We start from the raw sequence: 27,985 nt of genomic DNA, 5'->3' as shown, positions 1-27,985 counted from the left end.
AGACTGAATGCAGGAAATGCTACATCTGAATCATTCTCTATCACTAGAATGTCCATTTTGTCATATGAGTCTTCATTTATTCCCCCCCCTCCCAAATTTGTAGCTCTGCCGGCACAACAGAAAATTGAGTTTTTAATGTGATAAAATTATGATAATCATGTACTGTTTTATAGTTGCTTACAAGTTTTCCACTCCTTATCAGGGAGTTGAGGAAAGATACTTCAGCAAAGATTATGGTTTTAATCAGTTTGTGTTTAAATCTAGTTTTTCCACATTAGGCTTCTTTTCTTGTGCAAAGAAATAATGCATGTAGCTATTTTCATTCAATTTACCAAGATGCAAGAGACTCTTTTTTAAAACGTTATTTTCAGTATATGCAGATTGAAAAGAAGGAAATTAAAATATTCTTTCCAAATGGATGTTAGAGAAGAATTTCTACTATAAATTAGTTGATGTCTCTCCAGGTTTCCATGGGTGCCAAATTTCCAACTATCTATACTGATGAAAAAATAATGGGGGAGGGAGGGTGTCACAAAAATAACCTTCTCCACACCCACACCATACTTAGCTTCAAATATTACTAATAAAGAGAAGAGCTACAATCAATGGCAAGGCATATGCGTTACTATGCCAGAGCAACCTTATTATCTGAAGTAGCATTGAAAAGGATACCTATCTGAAAGATTGGGGAGTTACAGAAGATAGGTATACAATAAATTAGGTAAAATGATGGTTTTAATCAATATAAAGCAATCTCCAATAGTCTACATTTCCCTAGTTCTTTCCTGCTGCAGCAAATAAGCCTATCCCCCTCACCTTAGTATACACCACCATACTTCACATTTAGTGCATCACAGAAAAGGAGTCAAGAGAGGATGGTTTTATATCTGTCTGTCTGTCTGTCTGTCTGTCTGTATCTATCTATCTATCTATCTAAAAATATCAAGTCCTAGATCCATCAAGCGTGTCTCATCGTGCACATACATAATAACGCTACTTTTTTTAAAAAAAACTCAGCATTTACTGAATGGCAAACCTACGTTTGTTGTATTGTAAGCTTTGCCCTTATCTTTTTGTGATTAGTAATTTATAAATTAAAAGAAAACTATACCTAGATATAAGAATATGCCATGTCTAAAGCAGAAAATTGGTGGGTCAGACCTCACAGCAAATTATGTTTTTCAAGATACCAGTTTCTGCTTTTGCCGTGAAAGCTATTATTTTTGTTGTACAATTCTTATTTTATCATTTTGATATATAAAAACTTGTACTAGGGGACGATCTTATCTTTTGTTCTGTTGGCTGGTGACAGTAATAAAATATGTTACAGCTATAAACAAAAGGAATCAGCAGCCAAACCGAAAACTGATGTGAAGAATTGCATATCATCTTTTACATTTTTTCCTCTTACTCTTCTCAATTACCCACCTTCATGATTGCAATATCACTCTTTAAATGTTCTATGTGCTCATTTGAAAGTGAAAAAAAAGAAAGAAAGAAAGGAAATAAATTACAGAGTACCTCTAGAGTGGTAAGGAAATGCATTCAGGATTTAAGCTTAGGAAACTAACCTTGACTCAGCTGAATACAAGTGCAATAAATCTCTCTCTCTCCCCCCCAGTGGTTTTGATTCTGTTCTTTTCATTTCTTTTCTCTTCTCAGTCCATAAAGGAGGAGAGAATTACCAGATAGATGACATAATGCTTGACATCTGGCAAGCTGGATTTGTACCTTAAAATGCCTGTACAGGTGTTAGCAAATCCTACCACAGAGGGTTCTATATTTATTAAAGCCTTCTGCTTTTATTCAGCCCTCCCAAGAGGAGCTGATAAACCATGGTTCAGAGACGGTTTGAATCTCTTCTCTTTTCTATTGAGTGGCACAGCAGTAGGCTGCAAATGTATAATTTTCAAATTTGAAGGCAATCGATTGAAATGCTTTATACTAACCTCACGCATAGTTATTAAATGCGTCTAGAAGAAAAGACCAGTTTGCAGTCTTTCTATTTCTCAGTTTTTCTTTTCCGTCACTTCTTTTATTCTAGCCCTTTTACTCACCAAACAAGAATAGGAATCATTCAGTCGGTGATCCAAGGTCTGTCTCTGTAGTACTCTAAAGAGTGCAGCATGGTCAAATGTGCAAGGATTAGCAGAAATAAACTCATCCATGTCATGCTTCTGTGCATGATCTGCATCTGCATGTAGAAAGGTAAAAATAATACTTTGATATAGATTATTTCACTTTAACAAGAGCTTAAAGTTATATGGAGAACAGCTTTAATTAGAACCTGTCTTCTTTTCCAAGTCTCACCACTTCTTTCTGTAAAAATACCGTCACAAGTAGAATCTAAGCAAATGACAATGATATAATTCATGGACAAACAGAGTAACACACACACACACACACACACACATATACATATATACATATACACAAACATATAGATAAAGAGATACACATATACTTGTATATTTATATGCTTTAAAATTCTCACATATAAATAACAAAATATTCACACAGAAATACTTTCAATATTGTTTTCATACATTGCCCACTGCAAAGCTTTCTCTGTAATGATATTCTAAAATTTTAGAAAGTTTAATATCAACTGTTTTGCCAATACTAACTATGAGATGCCTGTTTTAACAAGATACTAACTGTACAGAAGATTTGGTTTATTTAAAACAACATGTCTTTGCTTACAGGCATGAAGACACTTATCTCAGAGGAAAGTAGCAATGGAAGATAGCTGGAAGCCCATTTCTTAAACATCAAACTCAAGCAAAAATGAACACATAGCCCCACACAGGGTCATTTCCAGTCTTTTGCTTTTTATATGCCGTTTTTAAAGAAACAAACATAAAGTAGTAATGGCAAAGAGCTCTTTCAGCCTTCCAGAACAAGAGTAATGAAACGGGAAACAATATTTCTTTGTGCAAATTATATATAACATACCATTTTAAATGGCACCTCAATCAAATATCTGAATTTATTGTTGTTCAGAGATTGCATCTTTCAACGCCTTTGAACCCCGCGGGTTTATCAAAAGACACAATCTAGTGATTCTTTCGTTAATGGTATGTTTTGTCAAAATCCTCAATGCAAGTTGCTATAAAGTATGGACAGAAAAAGCCTTACCATTGCCAAAAGGACTAGTTATGCATTAGCACATTAGCTCACTTTGATTTTGTACACAATATTGGGAGTGAACAGGCCACTATCAACTAAAAAATTGATTTGACCCTTACAATAAGGTCTTTGCTCTTCTTTGTTCTTTTAATTTCAAATATAGAGGTTTTTAATGTTTGTTACTAGAAAAGATGTATTCTCAATATATTCTTGAAAACTGTGCTACAAACCTAAAATTTCTATTAAAAAGGAGACAAAAGTTTATTGATTAAATCCAATTCTAAAGTTAGGTTCATAATAAGACTCCATATTGATCTGTGGGCATGATGCTAACATAATCAGTCACATTTAGAAATTTAGCCCCAGATCATATTGATCCATGTCAAGTCCAACTTTCAGATGCATTTGCAGATGGAAGAATTATTTAATTCAAACTGAAGGATCTACAGCATCATATCCCGAAAAGATGCAGAAACAAATTCATATCACTTGGCTCTGTATTGTCAAAGCAAGAGTCACATTCATGTGACAGATTTAACAAGGTACATATAGCAAATAAACTGTGTGATAACACATTGATAGGTTACGCTATGAGATTATCATCTACAGATAACAGGAGTAAATTTTTACAGAGTTTTTGGAACAATACTTCCCCCACTCCTCAAGTCCTAAGATATATTGATGTATGTAATTAAATGACTGTATTTAATTACCAAGCATAAAATATTAATTTTAGATATAACTACATGATTTAAGAATCTCCTAGTGTAGAAAGGGATTTGAATTATTCTTAAGTAGACTGACAGTTTTTAACTGAATTGCGATGTAGCATATATGGCACTTTGCTATTAATTTTATATATGCAAAACATTTCTGATTAGCAAAGGATATGGGGAAAATTGTTACGCTGATGGCTTACTGTAATCATCTGATACAGAAAAGGAAAAAGAAAGACAATGGTGATTTTTTCCCCTCTCCTTATCATGCATATAAATTAGATCTAGATATTTCAAAATAATTCAAAGCCTTGATATTTCATATTAATAATCTTTATCTATTAAAAAGAAGAAAAGTGAATTAGTTTATGTAAGTTCATTAACTTTTTTTGAAAACAAGTTTACTTATTATATAGTCCTACATACCATTAAAACCTTAATTATTTGGTAGCATAGGCCCTTGAACTCATAGTAGAGTTATATCAACATAAATTGATGCCACATTGCTGCACTACTCTGTGATAATTGATCTTGAGCTTCATTTGGATAAATACACAAACAGTCTGCGATTCCCCAAAAGAGCAGAAAGAATCCTATCCAAACATAGTTTTTTTTAGGGGATATTGTTCAGTTAAAATTGTTAAAGTATTGGGAAACTGAGATGGAAAATGGTTTATAAAATGTTAATGTTATTTTCCTTAGCTGTCTTCATATAACACACACACACACACACACAAACAGAAAAATAGCTACTAGAACATTTTGTTAAAACAGAGAACTGTTTAAACTGCATTTTGCTGTTTTTGCTGACTGTTTTTGCTGCATTTCTGCCATTAGCATAGCAAGCAAGGGCTGGCTATTTTGATGATCCCCCATCTGTACTAAGTTCAATCAAGAGACAGTTGCAGGAAGTACGATGGAAAGGAAATTTGATAAAACCGAAAATTATCCTGTAGCTATTGTCAAGCAACTAGACATAGAAAGGATGCAGCAAGATGACAAGGAAAATGATAGTTAACCCTTAGGTTGATACCTGCCACACAGGACCACATATTTTGCTGTCACATTTTATATTTAAGGAATATATGTCTCTTCCTAGCCTTAGGAGAAAGCAGCCAATATTTCTTTATGGAAAGTTTGGAGAATGAAACAAGGCACGCCATTCTTAAGGCTGCCTCTCATTTTCGATTTTAAAAATCGGTATTATTTGTATCAGGAAATCAATAAATATAAATGTGGGTGGCATCGTCCTTCAGAAGTACTGTCTCATATAAATGTTAAAGTATTATTAAATACAAAGTAAGCCAAAAACATAAAAGGATGCTATAGTTACATATGGAAAAAATGTATTATTTCCAAATAACAATAGAAAGAGGTATTATTAAATAGGATTTAGTTAGCTAAGATGGTTGAAATGGCACTATATGCTTACTCTCTGGCTATTTCTTTAAGCCAAAAGGGTGGTGAGTCATTGTTCTTATTATATTATCAGCTTGAGTTAATTTTTTAGAGCCATATGAACCACTTCAATTATCATATAATCAATAAAAGAACTACTAGAAATGCCTATGAAACTGGCAGTAATAACTGAAAACATCAGTAGTAGTGAAACTTGACCCACTCTCCTGACCAAGAGGCAATTACAGCAAACTGACTTTTCTTGCTTAATGGAACAACCAGGTTTTAACCAGCTTTTAAAAGCCCGAAGGAGCCAGTTGCAGATCAGGTGGAGTGCTATTTCAGAGGCTAGGACAGGAGTGTCAAACTGCTGAGCCATGGGCCAGATACGTCATGCCAAAACTGTGCCCTCCCCATTCCCGGCAATGGAAAAAAAAGTCGTGATACATCGTGACACGTCACGTGATGTTGCAAGTTTGACACCCCTGGGCTAGGAGCATCCTCAAGCCAAGTAGCAACTAGTGCTGCTCTGTGAATAAAGGTGTTACATCCATCAGTATATGAATCAGCTATATTCTGGACCAGCTGCAGTTTCAATGGCATCCCCATGTGAAGCTTATTGACTGTTACCAGTCAAGAGGTAACTAAGGCATGAGTAATAGTAATTAATGCCAGCTAGGAAAAGTCACAATTAGTACACTAGATGGAGCTGAGTGAAGGCCCTATTTAAAATAAAAGCTTGAAGGGCCACCAAAATTGCAAACTGAATCTGCTAGGGAAGTGCAAACTCATTTAGAATTAATGGAGGAATATCATCAGAAGTAATTCTTGCTGGAGTTAAGCCTTAACACTTCCTTCCTATACAGACTTAGTTGATATTAGGTTTTTGGACAGCACTTTGACAGCATAAATAATTTGGTCAATGGCCAAGATATGTAGTTGGGCATAATTGGCATACTGATGCAACCTGCATCATTTTCTTCCCAACCTTCTCCTAAAAGGGATATGCTGGAAACGATCTTCAACAGTGAAGACAGTACATTAGAATTCTCATCTTGTCTTTAGAGTCCAACTTTCCACCCTGTCTTTAGAATCCAACTTTACTGGCAAGGCTTCACATCTGGTTAATTGCAGTAAAGTATCCTTTGATGTCAATTACCCCACTACCTCCTCTTCCCCGAGTTTACAGCTTGAAATTCCTGGCAAGGAAGAAAATTGGAAAATTTCTTTTTTTTTTTTAATTATTTTTATTTTTTATTTTTATTTTTATTTTTTTTTATTTTTTTTTATTTTTTTTTCCGGTGGCTCCGCGGCGACGGAGGGAGCCTTCCCGGGCTGCCCGCGGCTCAGCTGGTGTTTTTTCGCCCGAAACAGCGCCGATCAGCTGTTCGGGCGAATCTGAAGCCCCCTCCTCGGGAGAAGAGGAGGGGGTGAGCCCCCAGGTGGGGGTTGAGTTCTCCGGGGCCGCCTGAGCTTGGAGCTTGGGCGGCTGAAGGATTGAACTCCCCCGTAGCCTGGGCTGCTCCCAGCTGGCTAGCGTCTCTGCTCCGGACTTCATGGAGCAGAGCCAGGCGTCTGCGACCATCCCTGCTTGAAGGAGAGACTATGAAAGGGAAAGAGCAGGCAGAGCAGTACAAGAGGGAAAGATGAAGAGATGAAGAAGATTTTATTTTACTCTCAAGCTTGATGGACTTTGCTTAAAACTTAAAGTGAAAGTGCGTCACAATTGTAAGTAAAAGATGGCGGCTAAACCTCCCCCTAGAACTTTTCGGAGTGCTGGAAATTCTCCGGTGCAACAACAATCATTGCTGCAGGCGTTGCATTCTCCTGATGTATTGACATCGAAGGATCTTGAAAAACATACCCAGTTAATTTTGGAGTCAATGGGTGTTAAATTTCTACAGATGGAGGAGAAATTGGAGAAATTGGAGCAGAGAATGGAAGAAAGGATGGAACAGAAACTTAGAGAAATGAAGGTAGACATTTTGTCCTCAGTGCAAAAAGTTGCTAAATGTGTGGAGGTGCTGGATGATCAAGTGCAAGATTTGATTCAAAAGAATGCTTTATTAGAAGCAAAAGTATTGGAAATTGAAGATTTAAAAGACAAAATTGACAGTGAACAGAGCTTGGCTCAATTTTACCAGATGCAGTTTGCTGTGAGAATTAGAGGCCTAAAAGAGAATATTAAGGAAGATTTAAAGCAGCTGGTTTCTGAGGCTTTTGAGGGAGTATTGAACCATCCAGCATCTGAATTAAAACAAGGTATGGACAAAGTGTTTCGTGTGAATTCGTGGATTGCTAAACAGAGAAAGTTGCCTAGAGATGTGGTGGTTTATTTTGTAAAAAGGGAAATTAGAGATGAAGTTATACAAGCTGCCTACGATACCAAAGTTGTGATTGCTGGTCAACAAGTTTTGGTTCTAAAAGAAATTCCTCCAAAGATTTTAAAGAGAAGGAAGGATTTTATATTTCTTGTGCAAGAGCTCAAGCAAAGAGATATAAGGTTCAGATGGGAGATCCCAGCTGGGTTGAGCTTCATGTATGATGGCAAAAGGTACTGTTTGAGTAATGTGAAGCAAGCGCATGATTTTTATAATAATGTCTTGAAAGTAACCCCATCAACACTTCTGGAAGCTGCAGAGGGATCTGGAGAAGGAGAACATCAAGAGGATGAAGATGCACAGATAGACGAGAAGGGTACAGGAGGAGTTCAAGCTGCAACTCTTTTGGATGATCTTAGAGAACAGAGGGTGACGCGTGCTGCCTTAAAACGCTCAAAAAAGGAAAAAAAATAAGACCAGTAGAAATCTATGGAACTTCCACAAAATATTTATAGTTAAGTGGTAGTTGTGTTTTTTTTAAAAAAAAAAAAAAAGTTTTGGGATGCTATGTATGGTAATAGATTTTTTTTTTTTTTAATTTGGAATTAATGGACAACTTACTACAGAGGAAGAGGAAGAAAGTTTTGTGGGTTAATGTGGGTTAATTTGTGTAAGAACTATTTATTAATGTGCAAATGAGAATATGTTAAGGTAATAGTGAATTGTGGAAGAACATAGATGGGAATGATGCTAGTTTTCTTTTATTTTAGTTTTTTATATATATTTAGTATTATTAAGGATTGGTTTACTATATACAAGCTAGAGAGTGATGGATTTTAGAGTTTATAATTGTTAGTATATGATTGTTTATGATTGCCTTTTAGATATATACCTTGTATTTTGCTCTGGGAAGTCGGGGGGGGGGAGGGGGGAGGAGGGGAAGTGGAGGGGGGGAGGTAGGGGAGGGAGGAGGGGGAGGGGGAGGGGGGGAGATAGGGGGGAGGTAGGGAGGGGAGGAGGGAGGGGGAAGGGGGGTTTTTTTAAAGGAAAATTGTATTTTATAAAACTTTTCAATAAAAAAAAAAAAAAGAAAATTTCTTCAAATGATAATTCATGAAGCGATGTAATCTTATGCTCGTCTTGCTCAATATTATTTCATAAAAATAATGATGCAACTTAGTCTTGAATACCCAATTGAAGGTATTTGTTATAAAATCAGAGTAAACCCTGAAACAAAAATAATCCCTAAAAACTGTTTCCATGAGAATCTGTATTGAATTTTAATGATACCAATTACATATTTTAAAAAGTAACACAACAGCAATAATGAGCTACAAGTCTGGTTTCTAATGGTTAGTAATACTATAAATTTTCAAGAACAGTCAAGTTAAATGCTGATTAATTATACAATTGAAATCCCATAAATTAAGAACAATGTAAACTTACTCTGTGATAAATCTGTGTGAGTATTGTTTCCTTTTGGATTCATCTTCTGTGCTTGACCTACAGAAACTGGCTTGTAAGATTGACCAGTAGCTCTATACATTGCTTGGACCCAAAGGATCCGATCTTGTTCATCATCACTGGCAAATATCACTATGTCGCCTTCTTTGACAGCATTGAAGAACATCTGACCACCTTGAAGGCCTGCAGAATTAGAAGAACTCAGGATGCAGCCAAGTCAACTGACATGAAATTAAGTTTTCTCTTTCCTCTTCCTCCTTAACTAATAACTGGATTTATAGTCTACCTTTCAATCTAAAAAGAAAACTTAAAGTGACTAAATTAATAGAAACATAATTAAAGGCACAGTTAAAATGTAAATGTTAAAAATCATTAAAAGCACTCAAAAGCTAAATTGAAGAGATAGACCTTGATGTCTCTGCTGCAACCAGAAAACATGGAGGACAATTTCAATGGGAGTAATATTATACAACTTGGAAGACATGCATAAAAATGCCTAGTCCTGTCTACCCAAGAGATGGCATATTAAGCAGAAGCATCTTCAAAAGGGTCTCTCAGATAATAGCTCTTAGAAAGAACATTTATGTTCTTCTGTAAGAAATTTCCCAGGTCCACTCAATATAGTGATTGGAGTGAGGAGAAACAAACTCATGCTCACCTCAAATCCCAGTGACAAGAGAAAATTCTTCTATGTTGAGGATATTTCCAGTTACAGCTTTACCTTTCTGTTAGACATGTAGACAAATGACACTTTGATCCTTTTATGTATATTAGTGGATTGTGCTCCCACTTAAATACATTTCTCTAGTTAACCAACTTCCCTTGAAACTTTCTGTCCTAAGCACTACTGTACTAATTCATCTATTGAGTAAGTTCTTGCTAAAGAAAGCATAAAAGGAAAATTGGTATGATGGCTATTATACAAAAGGGTTAATTGGTAGCTGTACCATTTACTACTTTGCATTTGATATCTTCAGGAGGAAGACCACTATAAAATCAGAATCAAAACCTTATCCTCACCTTTGAACGAAATATTGCTTTTCAATTACCCGGTAATATCAGTTCATGATATCAATGCCTTTAATAGCATTAAAATAATATATAGCCTGGCAATTCGGATCTGCAATGAGATGGAGATCCGAATTGCCAGGCTATATATTATTTTAATGCTATTAAAGGCATTGATATCATGAACTGATATTACCGGGTAATTGAAAATTACCAATGAGATGGAGATGTTTCTGATATGATAGAAAATAATATAAAAATGTAACCTGACCTAAAATAGTCTCTCTCTCTCTTTCTATATACCTATATGCCGCGTAGCAGAGTGAGCGCCTGTTACTCGTCCCAGCTTCTGCCAACCTAGCAGTACGAAAGCACGTAAAAATGCGAGTAGAAAAATAGGGACCACTGCGGTGGGAAGGTAACAGCGTTCCGTGCGCCTCTGGCGTCTAGTCATGCCGGCCACATGACCACGGAGACGTCCTCGGACAAGCGCTGGCTCTTTGGCTTTGAAACGGAGATGAGCACCGGCCCCTAGAGTCGGAAATGACTAGCACACATGTGCGGGGGAACCTTTACCTTTACCTTTACTTACTTGATAGGATTTTATGAAAAGATAAAACAAGCCCTCTTTTCTAATTTTCTTTGCAATCAGACATTTTAACTCATTTTGCAGAATACCTGGATGGGGTGCTGTATAATCCACAGTGTATCCTTCAAGTTGCATTAACTCCTGAGGCTCTGATTTTTTCTCTCTGTAGCTGCACATAGCAAATGTATATTGGCTAACCTAGGTGAAACAAGAGACAAAGAGAAGCCCTGAATTAGCTATACTTCACTACATCATGTTATATTGACATTCAGCTCTTAGTTCTGTGGGACATGGGACATAAATTAGATGTTAACAATGGGAATTATAAATAACCTGCTATGTGGCTTAGAACAAATATGTCAACTGTACATTAACAACTTGAAATTCACAACAAAACAAATTGCCTTACAAAATACACTTAGATATCAGGACAATACCACTAATCTATTTGTATACTAGAGGTCTACAGCTGTAATTGTGCAATATTTGTGAAGTCATGATTTGAGAAGTAAAAGCACTATTTTATCTGTCAGCAGTACCCATCTTGAGAAACAATGCTAAATTGAAAATGTAATCACTATTCTATACATTCCCATCAATACATTTTTAAACCTGGTATATGTAAGGCATTTGTTCATTTACCTTGAACACTGCATGTCCTTCCAACTGACACCAATACAAATATATTTACCTTGAAACTTAGAGTGCACAAAAGTTTGAAGGTCACATCATACTTCGCACAATTTGTCTAAGAGCTGTACTTCAGCAATGCTTGGTGGATAGCCGGCCCTATTTTTTTCCCCTAGGTGGGAGAATGTGCACATGCAACATGATACACAGATATCTTTGTATCAATGAACTCACCACTGCAAATAAGACAGAAATGTTTGGCTTCACCCACTTGGGAAATTGGGTGAAGGGCCACACATGAGATACTGGTGTGCCCAATAAAGCCTCTGGTTACACTTTACAACTCCAATCAAAACAGTCAGGAAAGGTATCCAGAAAATAATTGGATCTTCAATTCTGTCTCATTGCTGAGAAAAGTAAAAGTTTTGAATACACACATGCCATTTGCATTTGACTCCAGGTTTTTGATTATTGTAGTCAAGTATAAGATTACAAAAAGTGCTAAGTGATCACCATAATAAGACAAAAAGTTAAGTAGACAAACTCAATGCTACCTGATTTAAATAGCTTTTTAAAGTTGCTGGATGGGGTTATTCATTATGTCACCCATAGTTCATCTGCCACTTAATAATCCTTCAACATAAAGATAAAATATAAATTTAGCACAACTCCTGCAGTGTCAACAGTGCAGGAATTATGAAAGGGATGGCAAAATGCCCATCTGTCAGTACTATTCTTTATAGGCATTCTACATTAGGTCTATTCGTAAAACCGAAGTGGTCAATTGGATTGTTCACTTCAGACTGCAGGTGAAGGAAACAACATTAACAACTTAGTGCACACTTATGCGAGTGGAATCAGGGGAATGGACAGATATCTCTTGCAACTAGATAAGACTACTGTTGGCCTCATCTAAGCTTTTCTGAGAAACAGAAAACAAAAGGAAAATCATTGAAGAAGAAAATAGAGGCCTGAAATCTCAGGTGTTTAAGATTATACATGGACAGATATCAATATGAGTTCAAAAGTGACTTGTAATAAAACATCACATACACTATGTTAAAGTATGCTTATATGAGTACTATTTAATTTATACATAATTCTATCAATCTGTGTCTGACATAAAACTATAGGTAGTAGTATTTGTAGATAGCCTAACTTGGCCAATGATCACAAACACTAGAATTGAATTTTAATTTTCTTAGTTTCCTGCATATTAGATAAAGGGAGATTGTATCTGTACTCTTTTTGTGTATTATATTCACATTGCTCTTTTCATATTTTAGTTATATATATTTTAGTCTGCCAAAAAACAAAGGTACCATTCCTGCATTCCTCACTTAAAAACATACATTATGTCCATGGGAGCAGGGAGGGGCAAAAGTTAATTTTCAATTTACAAAGCAGTTGTGGAGATTAGACAAAAATATTCAGTGAAAGCCCTCCACCATATTTTGAAAGGTCTCTGGGGATGGCCTAGTAAATTATGAAGGATATTTTTGCCTGCCAGCATCCATGAATACGGGAAAACCCAGTTGAAAAATGAACCCTCATTGACATTGCCTTGCCATAACAAGTTTCTTGTATCCATTCGTCTTCCAACTGGAATACTTTGGGAAAAGACCCAGTGACATATTCCAGAATTTTTGGGAGGTAACTTTAGCATCCTCCAAGGTCATGCCTCTGAAGTTTCATAGATTTGTCAGCTGAAGGGACCTTAAGGAAGCCCAACAGAGTGCTGTAACCACTGGATCGTTGTCTCTTCAACCACAAGAGAGTGATAGGGATGGGCTGATATAAAGAACCTTACTTTATTCTCCTTGTCTTTGCTATTGCACTCTGTACCAAAAAAATGCCTGCATATATTAAACGACTCTATACATTTTAAAATTACCATAACAAATTACCTTTGTGGAAATTCAAGATTTTACCTAGCATGTTTGTGCTCACTGCAGCCTATGATCTTATGTGCTCAGATCTCCATGAGAAATTCTTCATGAGAAAGACAGCTAAAATAATGAGAATTCATACCACCAATGCTTGGAAGTGTGAAGAGCCATTGTTATATATTCTCTATCTGGGTCTGTTGAGATTGTTTTGTTTTTTTTGAACTGGGTATAATATAGTTCCCAAACTCCAGCATGGATTCAAAGGAGGGAATCTGTCACTGACTAGATCTATTGATAACTTTTAAAATGTATATACATCACATACAGTATGATTATCATTGAAGTTAGAGTGAGAGTTGCAAATGTAGCATTCATAAAATACAGAATTGGTTTAATGAGTTGCCGGTGAATGCTATATTTATACTCTTACACACTCTGAAGCACCATTTTGGAATTGAATCCAAGTGCTACACAACCTTGACTGGAAGTGAGCATTTATGCACTTGCTCTCTTGAATATAGTCTAGAAAGAAATTCAGGATTTTGTAAATGAGTTCGAACTGTTTTGCTGAAATCAGCATTATCTATCTATCTATCTATCTATCTATCTATCTATCTATCTATCTATCTATCTATCTATCTATCTATCTATCTACCTACCTACCTACCTACCTACCTACCTACCTACCTATCTATCTATCTATCTATCTATCTATCTATCTATCTATCTATCTATCTATCTATCTTTATCTATATATCTATATCTATATCATCTACCTCTACCTCTCTCTCTCTCTCTCTTCAAATTTCCTTTTGCTGACAAAGAGTTAAAGATTTTAAATCCGAAAAAACTTTATATATTTAACACCATCTCTTGAAATGAAGTTGAAATTAAACAAGAAAGAAAAATCACTAACCTGCACAAGAACAAAGTAGCGCTTTTTCCATCGTTTCCAAACTTTTTGTCCAAGGGCATACAAATACCTGTTAAATGTGAAGAAAAATCATTGTCAGTTAAAAATCTTACAATGAAAGGGCCACAAATGAACATTAATGGAAGAATTGAGGATTTGTTTCTTATTACATTCCTCTATTTACTTATCTTTAATATACATGGATACATTTGGATGCATTTATTACTAGTACTATTTATCTTTTATATATGGAGCATGAAACATAGATCTTGAAAGGTAAATTAGTATTATACCATATGCTCCACATAAAAACTGAGATTTAGCAACTAAAGCAACCCTATTAGTTTATAGCAGAGGCAAGATTTGAAATTGAGGTTTTCCAGCTCATAGTTCATGTGGTGTTTCATGAAGAAATCTGTGAGTTTACAGTAGTTGCCTTTCAGAATGCTATTGAATTTTCAATCAATCTTCTTCAATCTGGGGCTGTGAAGAATTGTTGGGGCTACAACTTCCAAGACTTCTAGGAAAGGCAATCTCAATATGTCTAGAAGATCACAGGTTGAAAAAGCCAAGAACTAAAGATAGCTTTCTAAGGCTTTGTGGCTGATATACAGTATAATAAAAAATCTGAGAGCAAAGATTGGAGCAGATTCTTGATTGCAGCATATTTGCAGGATCTCAAGAAAATATGTAGTTGAGTTAAACAACTGTTATGAAGATGGCAAAAGGATATAACCAAACATCAAGACTCTTGCTTCCTCCTCAACTTGCTTCTATTGGATGAACCCAGAAGCACCAACAGATAATATGAAGGTACCTGCACTGGATCCAAATATTTTTTCTATGCTTTGGAACTTAATACTACATATTTCTAAAGCATGTTTTGCCCTCAAATGCACTGCATTTTTCAGCATTCTCTGAATAAGTTTATGAAATATATTTATTCTATTTGCATATATACTCAGTCACTCTGCTTCCAGCTCTATAGCCAAGAATTTGTTGATTAAATAATGATTGAGTTAATATATTGTGCTAAGCCACAGATGTCAAACTCAATCACATCATGTGATGTATTGTGACATATCATGACTTTTTTGCCTTTGTGGAGCCGGGGTAGGTATGGCCTATGCATGATACATCCAGCCCACAGGCCACCAGTTAACACCCCTGTGCTAAACCATTAATTCACAGAGCATCTCTTAATACAAATAGTTTAGATAGATACTTCTATAATGCTTACCTTCAAAAAAGAGGTTATGAAGTTTGTTGAGGGTATGGATATGCTACATTCTCACAAAACATATACCTAAAATAGGGGTGGGTGACTTGCAACCTCCCTGTTCTTGGGACCTTTAGATTAAATTTTAGTATTTAAACTACTTTAAGTAGGAAACATAAGAAAGCTATAGTGTAACTTCTAAAACAGGCATACCAATGAGAGGGAGAGAGGGAGACTATCCTTATAAACTCTACTTTTCCAAATCCCAACTCTCTGTATTCATGAACTGGCCTTATTTACTTATTAAATTTATCTGACACCCATCTCACTATTGAGAGATGTGAGACTCTTATCTTGTTTATAGCTTTCAACCTTGTCAAAAATGTTAATGCTTTCCTTGACCATTATAAGGTTACCCATCACTGCTCTAAGGCAGTATTATGCCCCTAATTAAAACCTTATCCTTACAAGTGAAGAAAGATGAAACTGACTTAATCATGGAATGATACTAGGAAAATTTTGGCTTCACCGACAGACATGAGAAGGTAGCAGGAGTTATTGTGCTCAGTCCTTGTGAGTAAATCTTGAATTGGAGGCTCATCCAACCACCCAATGGAAAAGCTGCCAGCTTTCTGACAAGGGTAAAGAAATCAAGGAACAGATGGATGTTTGAGTACCTGGAGAAGCATCCATCATTATGCAAGACTACTTAGGAGAACCCTATGGAAATAAGAATTGATCACTGCCACCTCAGAGCTTCGTGTAAGGTTCTACTTGAGTGCAACACATCTTTCTGTGCAACTCCATTCCTGTATTCTTTACACTCCATTTTAAATTGTGCCCTGCAAATCTCTCATTGTTTCTAAGTCTTGTTATGAAACTTGGTTCAGTGAACATTGTCTGTTGAAAGGGAATCTATTCTCTTGAACTTGAACTTAAATTGGTATTTATAACGACAACTTTGCTGAATTTATGACCTTGTAACTGCTATACTAATCAACTGTAACCCAAGGGGGCCAGGAGAGTTACACACAGTATACTGTTCTTTGACAGTGAAGGCAGTGGTTTATGCTCTCAATACCTCTGATCACTTGGTTAGATAACAATACTTTAAAAAATGTCTAGTATGCAGATAGCACAAAATTCCTATAAAAGTATAAAAGAATATGTTCTCACACAGTTTCAGGATAGAGCTGAGATTTTTACAAATGATAAATGTTGCCAAACACAAAAGACACATGAAAATGGCAGCCACAAACACTCTGGGATTGAAGAGTGGCCATTTTTAACTTGACACGGGTAGTACAAGAGCCCATGGCAAGAAGAGGGTTGAATTGGATAAATGTTTGCAATTTAGGCCAAAGACGCTACTAGGACTTGCTCCTATAGGAAGGGAGATACAGGAATATACCTCTGTGTTCCTGTAATGTGCATATTGGACTGTCTAGGCAGGGAAGATGGAAGAACATTTGAGGTATAATTTTACAAAAATCAACCCCCTGACTGGAAATTTAAATTTGAGTGTGGTTGTTATATTAATTTCTTGTCTAGCCCTAGATCCAATTAAATCACAGGATTTGTTGAGGGGAAGGAAGTCTCAGGTTTCCCATTTTCTTACTTGCAGCACACAGAGTTTGAGAATCCCAGCAATAGCCAATAAAATAAGAGGGACAAACGCATGCCTACTCCCACAGACCTGAACTAGCACTGCTAGCTAAAGATGAATCAGATAAGCCTCTATTGTTGTATGCCTGGTAGGATGAATCGGATTCTTCAAAAACACTGTTTGCCATAGGGAAGTTCTTATTTGATTGTAATGTTGTCTGTGGGCATTCTGGTTATGGTCTGTTTTCTTTATGAAGCAGGGAACTAAATGTAAAAGTACATGACAAAAGACATTGCAATGCCATGGAACCTCCAGGTTGCCAAATGTAAAACTATGTTTCTTGGCCATTGAACTTTCCAAATTCAAAAAGTATTCACTTTGCATGTGTACAGTGTTCAGAAGTGTCATAAGCTAAAAAAGTGCATTTATTTATGTTAATCATATTGTTCGCAGGTTGTATTGAAGTCAGAGTAATCCATTGCTGCTGCTACTTTAATGGCTTAGCTCAATGGCTGAACAAGAAAACACGTGCTCAATTGTTACATTTGCCACTTGCTAGAGAATTTTAAATGTTGTTGTTATCATTAGATTTTCATCCCACCTTTTTTACATATTACTCAAGGTGGCAAACATAGCTAATCTTCCTTTCTCCTATTTTCCCCACAACAACAGCCCCATTAATTGGGTTGAGCTGAGAAAGAGTGAGTGGCCCAAAGTCATTCAGCTGGCTTTCATACTTAAGGGAGGCCTAGAATTCACAGAACATGTAGGCTGCTCTTTAACCACAAAACCAATGTACTTCCCTTAAAAAAAATCATCTTCATGGCCAGTTTCTTTGTAGCTGATAAAAAAACCAGCGAGAAAAAGGCTTTTAAAAAAAAATTCTAAAGTTATCTAAGATGCAATAAATCTTTAAATTAGTTCCACAAGAACAGAGAATATATGAAATGTTCTGATAGAACATTTTGAATTGTGATTTTTTAAAAAAAAGATATGTTTGAATGCTTTATATAAAGGAATGATATATGTGTGAGACAAAGATTTATAGCACTTAAGACTATGCTATGAGGTTTGCCTATTTCTCTTTGATGTTTATGAAGGGAAGGAGAAAAGCCTAATTATTATTAAATAACTATATGGCATCATTATTTACTGGCTCCTAAAACAATTCACCACTGTTGTATGTGTTGGAATAATGTTGTTAGTACTTGTTAATACTCCATAAGTAGGGTCTATTCTTTGTTTAAGGAAAAAATCCATCTGCATCTTGAAAATGAATTATTTATTTTTTATAAGCTTTTATTTATCACAGTTGAAGAAAAGGTAGAAAGGAAAAAAAATCAATACATATTACTGTTCTGTTCTGTTCTACAAAAGGCTTTCTTAAAAAGAATCTAAGTCAAGGTTGAAAGAGCAATTAAAGCAGTCTCAAAATCTGGGCCATTCTGATAGTGTTCAGTTAACATGTGGCAGAAGTAATCATCCACTTGTGAAAATGATTTTCAGTTCATTCTCAAACACCTTTCAGACACTCATGATCCCATTTAACTGACAACAATACAGTCTATCTGCGGGCATCACTGCATTCAGTGTGAGAACCAATAGGGACCAAATGCCCACAGGCACTTTCAGCCATCACAGTGTATTCTGTTCTGCCTAGCATAAAGGAAATTCTTCCTTGTTCTGCATTCCTTCTTTTATATAACCCCCACAAGATTAAGCTTTTTTCTTTTCTTTTCTTCTTCTTTTTTGTCCTTAGTTGAGGAGGAGACACACAACAGCTTGAAGACTACAATATGGCTAGGTCATCAGAAGCATAGCTGAAAACATTCTCAGATTGATTTCAATACTTTTCTGTGCTCTTGAAAAAGAGCACCAAACACATCTTCACAAGAAATGGGGTGGGTTGAGGAGCTAAGGAAAGAAAAGAAAACCCACATTGCCCAAACAGCTGTTATAATGATGTCTTGGGAAGCAAATATTCTGAATGCAAAGAAAGCTAAACAACAATGGAAACTATATCTATTCACTTCAGTGAACTGGACGCTCAATATACAGTATGAATAGAAAAATTGGCAGGAAGCCCCTAAAGATTTATACACTTTCCTTCTATCTCCCAAAATATATGGACATAGAGAGAGGGGGGGCATTAGGACATTAATACTGTTATTTACTGATGGCACAAGTATCTTTCATCACTTTGGAAACAAATATATACAAAATTAATAGACAGGTTATCATGAATGAATGCTAATATATGTCCCAGGATAATGTTGCAGGATCCAATCTGGGGAGCAGAGTTTTTTAGTCTTCCGATTCCAAATGTGTCATTCTGGTGAGAGAAAAGTTCCTTTGGGCTCCTGAATAAGTCTGAAATCTCAGAAGACTAAAAACCTCTGGTCCTGGTGACTGACCCAAATTGGATCCTGCAAATAGGTTGTCATTGTGAGGCTGGGCTTTATATTCTGAGTTAGACACATAATCTAGTTTGAGAACGAGGCTAAGCAATTGTTCAGGCTAGAAATGATTCCCAGACAAAAATCTAAGTAAAGTATAAATAAAATAAGTACTGAAAAATAAGCCAAGTGCCAGCCTAGATACCAGGAAACTGAATTCTTGTACCGCCTTAGGTATAAAAGTTGGCTGGGTGATTTTGGACCATCTCTTTCTCTCAGCCCAACTCAACTCACAGGGTTGATGTATGGAAAAAAGGAGGAGGAATATTATGTACATTTTCTCTGTTGAGTTCTTTATAGAAATAATAATTAGTACACATTCCAATACTGTATATAGGTACCTAGGATAATAGTAGCCTAACAGCTGTATTTTTCTAAAGATATAGGAGCATAAGTATCACTGTTTACATTGAATTCCAGTTCTTAAAGCCATTTTAAATTTTCACTGATTTTAGATGACAAAAATCAAATACTTTCCCACTTTTTATTTTATTTATTTATTTATTTATTATTACATTTATATCCCGCCCTTCTCCATAGACTCAGGGCGGCTTACAAGCTTAGCAGTAGCCTTCATTCTATGTATATGCCTGCTTGTTAGGGCTTTCACACACACCCCAAGCGGCATTATTACAAAGTCAGCTTATTGCCCCCAACAATCTGGGCCCTCATTTTACCTACCTCGGTAAAAGGATGGAAGGCTGAGTCAACCTTGAGCCTGGTGGGATGCGAACCTGCACTAATTGCAGGCAGCTGTGTTACTTAAGGAGGCATCAGCCCACTGCTCCACCAAGGCTCAAAATATTTTTGAGTATTTTGCTATTTTAAAAACTAAATTTAAATTACTTATAACATTGTCTGGCCTCGGATGTCAACCTTGATCAATGGCAGAAGGGTATTAACAAATTTATTTGGGCGGGGAAAAAAACCAAGAGTTAAATTTAAGATTTTACAAGATGCTAGGGAAAGAGGGGGACTCAAGGCGCCGAATTTGAAATTGTATTATGATACGGTTGCCTTGACGTGGGTTAGTGATTGGCTTAACTTAACTAACAAGAGAATACTTTATCTTGAGGGATGGGATTTGGTATATGGATGGCATGCATATTTGTTTTACAATAAGAAGGTGGACAGGGCTTTTAAATCCCATATTCTTAGAAGTGCTTTATTGTGTGTCTGGAAAAAGTATTATTACAAATTAAATTATAAAATACCGATTTGGGGAATTCCTGGACACGCGATAGAGGGCGTATCTATGGGAGTGAGTATGGATATGGTTTCTTATAAGGAACTACTTAGATTGCAAGGGACTGATTGGCAACTTAAATCATTAGAGGAGTTAAGACAAGAAAACATAAGTTACTCTTGGTTTCAATATACCCAATTGAAAGTTAGGTGGAAGTCAGATCAAAAGGTTGGCATCACAATTACAGATCAAAATTTAGTAAAACAAATTAGAGATTTAAATTGTGCACATATAAAGAGGATATATAATGCTTTAATTGAATTGGATTCAGAAACGGAACTGGTTAAAGACTGTATGATAAAGTGGTCACAAAATATTCAGGAACCAATTTCGTTGGACACTTGGGAGATAATTTGGGTTAGAAATGTTAAATTTACTCAGGCTCAAAATTTAAGAGAAAATTTTTATAAAATGTTTTATAGATGGCATCTGGATCCCAAGAAGTTGTCTAACATGTATCCTAATTTACAGTCTAAATGTTGGAGATGTGGTAGTTTAGAAGCCACCTATTTTCACATGTGGTGGACTTGTAGAAATATAAAAGCTTTTTGGATCAAAATTTGGTGGAACATTCAAAAGATTTTTAAGAGAAAGATAAAGTTTTCTCCGCAATTGTTTTTATTGGGTATTGTGGTAGATTGTGATGTTAAAGAAACTAACTTGATGTTGAACATGATAACAGCAGCAAGGTTACTGGTGGGACAATATTGGAAGAAGGATAGTTTGCCCACTATAGAAGAATGGGTGTTTAAAGTTTCAAATCTTGCAGAAATGTCTAAGATTTCTGCTTATTTGAAAGATCATTCACAGGAAAGATATATTTCAGTTTGGAGCCTGCTAGCTGTTTATCTGGGGCATTACATTTATAAATTGCAGGAGTGTGCAACTGTTGTAAGTTCCATGGATATTTCAATCTTTGTACTTAAGGTGTGCTCTTTTGCACATGCAACAAAAACACGGACTCTGGATCCTCAATTCTCTGGCTCAGAGATTTTAAGGCCCTTAATTGATTCCTTGAACTTTCACAAGAGTAAAAGCCCCTATTTTGTCCCATAATTCTTTTTCTAAATTCCCCAATATGGGAAAACATCCTCCCCAACTCTGATGGCTCCCAAGTGGCTCATTAGGTATCCCTGGGATAGGATCTTTAAAAGTGAAATCTACATAGTATATTTTCTACTATAAAAATGCCAAATAATGTATGCTAACGTAGACATACATCCAGTGACTTCCAAGCCTTTTTCCAGTCAGTGGTGTAAGACTGCAAACAAATATAGTTTGTTTGAAGCCCCCTGAAGAATTTTTTAAAAATAGGGGAGGGGGAGAAAATGCAATACAACTGACTCCTTTAAAAACAAACAAATCAAACACACCCACATGCTGAAATCTTATCTAAATATATGATTAGAGATACAGTACCTTTCTACAACTTATTCCCTTTCTAGATAAGCCATGTTATGCAAGGCACAAAGAGAGAAAAATAGTGAGCCAAAGAATTTAAGGGCAGGCAATGATAGAAAAAAAGAAAATCTCATCAAATCTAGAATACTCTAATAATTCATCCCTTATTTATTTCCATCCTTGCAAATTGTTTTTACTTCCATATACCAATTAACACATTGCCTTTTGTTCTTATAATTTCCTACCACAGGTTTCTCAGTCTTCTCCTCTTTCCTCTTGATCCATTTTTCCGTCCTTCGTGTATGTTTTATGAATTGATCCACTTTATATGACCAGGCCATCTCAGTATATTTCTTTAATACTCTTCAATTAATTTTCATTTTTGAACCTGTAACTTAATTGTTTTACCAATTTTAATTAACTCATTCCTATTAGTTAGTTGATTTTTAACTTGCTCCTGACATACACAACTCTCACTTTCAAAAAAGAAAATAAGCAGAGCACAATCTTGTACAAAAGCACTTTTATTTTTTCAACAATATATACCATAATTCCTTGCAGCAGACCACATGCTGCTACTATCTTATCATTAGTAGTTGCATCTCATAAAATTTCTCTGTTGTTAGCTACTATTGTGTACAAATTCATCTACATGTAAACTTTTAATCACTTTTGCACAACTCAGAATTGTTTGCTCAGTTTTAATCTTTCCAACATAACCAGCTTAATTAATTAATTAATAACCAGCTTAATTAATTTCCCACATGGGCATCAGATCTAAGAAATCATTTTGTAGCTGATATGGCATCATCTGCACTCAAAAGAGCATGTATATTCATGTCCCCAACCAACATACTTTTAACATTAGCACAAGCATTCCTTACACATTTATTCATAAATACGGTAAACAACCATGATTTACAACCATGATTTACACCCTGCTCACATTTTGATCAAGTTGCACAGCCACTCCATATGCAAACCACACCTAGATCTTAATACGTCTGCAGTTACACTTTACTGTTGTTCAACATTTAAAATTTTTGTCACTTTTTTCCTGGATGCCAACATGTACAGCATTTATTTCAATTCCATTTTTTGACATACTGCTAATTCCCATGAGAATTTCTAAAATGTTTCTTCCTGCATTATTTTATTCCATAGGACTTCATTACTTCAGTTTTCTACTACAGTATATAATCAAACTAAAATCTACATAAAAGAAAAATAACACATACACATAAAAGCAAAACAAAAGAAGAATCAAATGTACCTATGACAAAAGAATCTCATAGGGCCGGAAGGTGGTCTTCCAGTCCAACTCCCTATTTGAGGCAGGAGACTTATAATGTTGCAGTCCAATGGTTGTCCAGTCTATTTTTGAAAACCTCCAGTGATGGACCACCTACAATTCCAGGAGGCAAATTATTCCACTGATTAATTGTTCTTACTGTCAGAAAACTTCTTAGTTTTAGGTTATAATTCTTTTTGACACTCCTCAAAGACCCATTAGTTCTTGTCCTGCCTTCTGGTGCAGTTCAATTGATTTCAGAAGAAACCTTGGTGAAACTAGGCATTCAGGTCTTTTTTTTAAAAGAATGTAATGTGCCTTTTTCTGCGTTCAAACACTATGTTTGTCTATACATTTGTAAACACATCAAAAGAAAGAATCAGTGATTATGTATGCGCATTGGTGATCTTTAAAAAAAATACTACAGCAGCTTGTCTTCCATTCTTATGAATATCGTCTTTCAATCTCTTGAAAGACTGTAGAAACCAACAACTGTGGTTTCACATGAAGTGTTAGTATCAGTTTATATTGCTGTGGTAAGACCACACATGAAATTCTGTGTCCAGTTTTGGTCACCACAGTACAAAAAAGATGTGACTCTACAAAGGGTGCAGAGAAGAACAAACAAGATGATTGGGGGCTAGAGGCTAAAACATATGACGAATGGTTGCAGAAATTGGGTACATCTAGTCTAACAAAGAAGACTAGGGGGTGACATGATAGCAGTTGTCCAATATTTGAGGGGCTGTCACAAAGAGGAGGGGATTAACCTATTCTCCAAAGCACTTGAAGGCAGGACAAGAAGTAATGGGTGGAAGACCATTAAGGAGAGATCCAATCTAGAACTAAGGAGAAATTTCCTGATAGTAAGAACAATTAACTAGTGGAACAGCTTGCCTTCAGAAGTGGTGGGTGCTCCATCACTGGAGGCTTTTAAGAGATTGGACAGCCATTTGGCCAAAATGGCATAGGATCTCCTGCTTGAGCAAGGCTTTGAACTAAAAGTCCTCCAAGGTCCCTTTTATTGATATTCAGTAATATCAATAAAAATAGTCCATAAATTCCCAAATTCAACAATTTATGAGATAATAACAAAATATTTATGTAGTAAGAATCATCCACTAAAAAGTCAGGAAAAGTAAAACAGATTGAAGCAGTAATATATTACTATAGTAGGTAGTGAAAAGGTCTTTAGTCTCTACAAGCTTTAAATGTTTTACAAAAACATTTAACAGTAACATTTCCAGAGGTTTGAAACTAATCAATGAAACAATGAAATTTCAAGTCAAAACTTATTAGTTGCTTAATAGACATACTATACTGGCAGGTTAATAAAGAGCTTCACAAATTCATTACCACACCCCAATAAAGAAATGATACCTCATCTTCACAGACATGAAGTTAAATACAAAGTAACAAACCTTACAACTCTCAATATTAATTTCTTAGGTAATATTTCCCATATTTTTCTTAAAAACAAGGCTCCCTTTGTCTGACCACAATTATCAAAAATCATGGCATAATTTTATACCATTTGACAGCAACAAACAAAAACAAGTATCTTAAATACTTAAACAAACAAAAACAAGTATAAATCTTAAAAACAATTTCTCCCAAAACAAGAAAAAGAGAGAATCTTGGTGTTTCCTATGAGCATAACATAGTCTTCTTTGCATTATTGTCCCATATACCATAGGCCAAATCTTTACAGAAAATGTTTAATGAAACCTACTGGCACCAAAGCTTGGCTGATCATATTAAATAAATTGAAGTAGTAATAAGCAAACCATGGAACACTCCACCATTCTGCAGGATAGCTAATGTGTTGTCACATCATTTCTATATATTAAAATCTGAAACAAAATACTCCAAATTGATGGACAAACTAGTGTTATTCACATAACCTTCTAGGGCTAGGCTATACAGTTTCATTTTGGCTTACCATATTCAGTGATTAATTTGGAGCTTAGTGTGTTGTGCTTATTTATAGCTTAGCATGTGTGAAACCAGCCAACTAAGATTCAGTAACAAACTCCTTGCATTGGATTCAATCTTTGTGACTATAAGTAAGTTTGCTATTATCATCTTCTGGGAAGGTTTTCAATTTCCTAGTCAAGCTTACCATCCAGATATTCCCTGATGGTGCCCAACAGATGGTTTCCCTGTTTTGCTTCAAAGGCCAGACATGATTGGTCAGGTTCTGCCACCTGCTGGGAAGATATATTCTCTTATGACATGTGAACCAGGAATTAAATTCTGACAATTGAGCTAGGATTGTTTGAAGAAGTGAGGAAGGAATAGCTTTGGCTACACTTCCTAGTTTTTTTTCTTGGTGAAAAACAATAACACCACCCTACTATTATGAGGAACAAGAACAAATATATTTATATTACCCAGGAATTCTTCTTTGGATCAGATTTTTCCCCCCTGTCTTGTGCCTTTTTGAAGCTTGTAAAGATCAAGTTTCCTGTCTTTGGAAAATTAACTATGTGGGCTCAGGGAAGTTAAAAGGCGATATGAATTTAGATTTCCTTTTCAACTCTAAAGTTCTTTTCCTATGAGGCATGATTTATTGCATGAACATATAAGAACTCTTGAATTCTTGAATTTGTTTTTAAGGCTGTATAAGGTAGTCAGTGGAATGAGGGACAAAATCTGCATTGTAGAGAAAATTGGAACAAAAGCAAATTCCATTTAAGCAGAAAATCACTACAGATCTATCTATTTAGGTAGTAGTAATGCACGTATTTGCAACCATAGGTTTTAGCAAAATTTATGTAAAATATAAAATTTAGCAACATTAATATAAAATTATTATTCATATAATCCATATGAGTTCATCTCCTCTAAGATTAACAGCACTGTCTGTCAACACCTGGTTTCATATCTTCTGCACAGCCATTGCAAACAATGCAACTTAAAGTAAGACATTTAAAAGTAAGTCTTTTTCTCTAACTTTGAAATTTAATTCTTGACATAGCTCTAAATTTCCTGTGGACCCAACCACACATAATCAGAAGGGTGACATATCTGCTAGTAAACATTCTATTCCCTACTCAAAGAAGGAAAATTATGTTTAAATCTCCACAAAGGTGAGGGGTACTGCTATCTTATCACTACTTTTAGCACTATCAGGAAACTTTTTTATCCATCTAATCCAACTCAAGTCAACCAGCCTTCTCAAACAGTATGAGGATTTTGACAAAGTGCTTCCACTGAATGCATATTGCCAACAGCAAACCCTGATAATCTGTTTTGTCAACTAAACATTCTGGTTGCTTGTAAACCTCTAAACACTGGCTTTTCTTTTCTTTTCTTTCTTTCCTTTTCTATCTTGTGCTTTATTAGGTCCATTGTGTATTTGAATTGGGTAGGTTGCCTAACACATCTTTTCCTTCTCAGCTTTACAAAATTGGTTTGCTATATTATTGATAGTAATAACTCCAAATGCCTTCACACGTATGTACTTGATTGCTTAAGTTTAAGATCATCATTCCATTTTAAATTAAATTAATTGCTTTATAATTGCTTTATAGGGCATGTAACATCTAGAACAGGTTCCCCAACCTGTGGGCTATAGCCCACTACTGGACCATGGTTTCTTGGCCACCAGGCCGTGTGAAGGGATGGCCAGTGCACACGCTAGCATCACCCCGCCCTGAACATCCCAGCAGCACTAGCACCACTCCGAGCATCCCGCCGACGATACTGCCGCCCCATCCCTGAGCATCCTACTGGCACTAGTGCTGCTCTGAGCATCCCACCATCGCTAGCACTGCCCCATTTGCAGCACTCACACTCGTGTGGCCCCTATTTGCACGTGCACATGTGTGGCCCATTTGCCTGTGCATGTGCACTTGCGTGTGGCCCATTTCTCTCTGTGTGTGTTTGTATGCACGTGTAACAGTGCCTGCCTCCGTTTCCGAGCCACCAAACCAAAAAGGTTGGTGACCTCTGATTTAGAACATATCTGAATATTCCAGAATATCAAATATCAAACAAAAAGTCACACTTATAGAATAGGGTCTCAAATGCAAATAGTCAAAAATGTTTTGTGAGAGCTATTTCATTAGGCCAAGAAACTTACTGAAATCTTTTCATAATTAATATAAAAGTCTCTGAGTGAAAGCTAAAGAAAGAAATCATGGACCCAGATTGTTGGGGGTAATTAAGCTGACTTTGTAATAATGCCGCTTGGGGTGTGTGTGAAAGCCCTAATAAGCAGGCATATACATAGAATGAAGGCTACTGCTAAGCTTGTAAGCCGCCCTGAGTCTTTGGAGAAGGGCGGGATATAAATGAAATTAAAATAAATAATAAATAAATAAAATAAATGTGCGTGAAATTTTTCTTTACTATTTCAGTTTGGATACGAAATCACAGTGCTGGCTGCACAATGTTGGTTAAAACTGCCATTGTCACTGGATTTGAGCTATTGGCTCTGTGAAAGACAATAGAGAAAGGCCATTGAAATGTGAAAACACTGGAAATCCAGGAACTCTGCTTACATTCCTGTAAGACCAGAACAGGCTGTTGGTCTGCATTGGACTCACAGAATCCACCACTCTTCCTGTCTGCAGGGCATCCACTCTGCCTGAAGTACTCCAGGAAAATGGAAGAGCAGAGCCATAACAATCAAGGCCAGGACCCACTTTACTCTACTCTACCGCCACTAAAGATAGTCCTTGACTTTCAACTCTTTGTTTAAT

General features: G+C 36.0%; 1 protein-coding gene across 4 annotated transcripts in view; it reads right to left on the bottom strand.

Moving 5' to 3' along the window:
- The window catches only part of CADPS2 (calcium dependent secretion activator 2), a 409,931-nt gene that overhangs the window by 172,318 nt on the left and 209,628 nt on the right, over positions 1–27,985 (bottom strand). For all 4 annotated transcript variants that reach the window (XM_083366018.1, XM_083366019.1, XM_083366020.1 and 1 more), the window contains exons 9-12: positions 14,061–14,127; positions 10,715–10,823; positions 9,011–9,211; positions 2,058–2,194 (exon numbers count right to left, since the gene is read on the bottom strand). In XM_083366018.1, the coding sequence (XP_083222144.1) occupies positions 2,058–2,194; positions 9,011–9,211; positions 10,715–10,823; positions 14,061–14,127 (514 nt within the window). The remainder of the gene's footprint in view (positions 1–2,057; positions 2,195–9,010; positions 9,212–10,714; positions 10,824–14,060; positions 14,128–27,985) is intronic.

Source organism: Vipera ursinii (genome assembly GCF_947247035.1).
Source record: "Vipera ursinii genome assembly, chromosome: 6".
Lineage (NCBI taxonomy): Eukaryota > Metazoa > Chordata > Lepidosauria > Squamata > Viperidae > Vipera > Vipera ursinii.
This window is presented reverse-complemented; position numbering and strand designations above follow the sequence as displayed.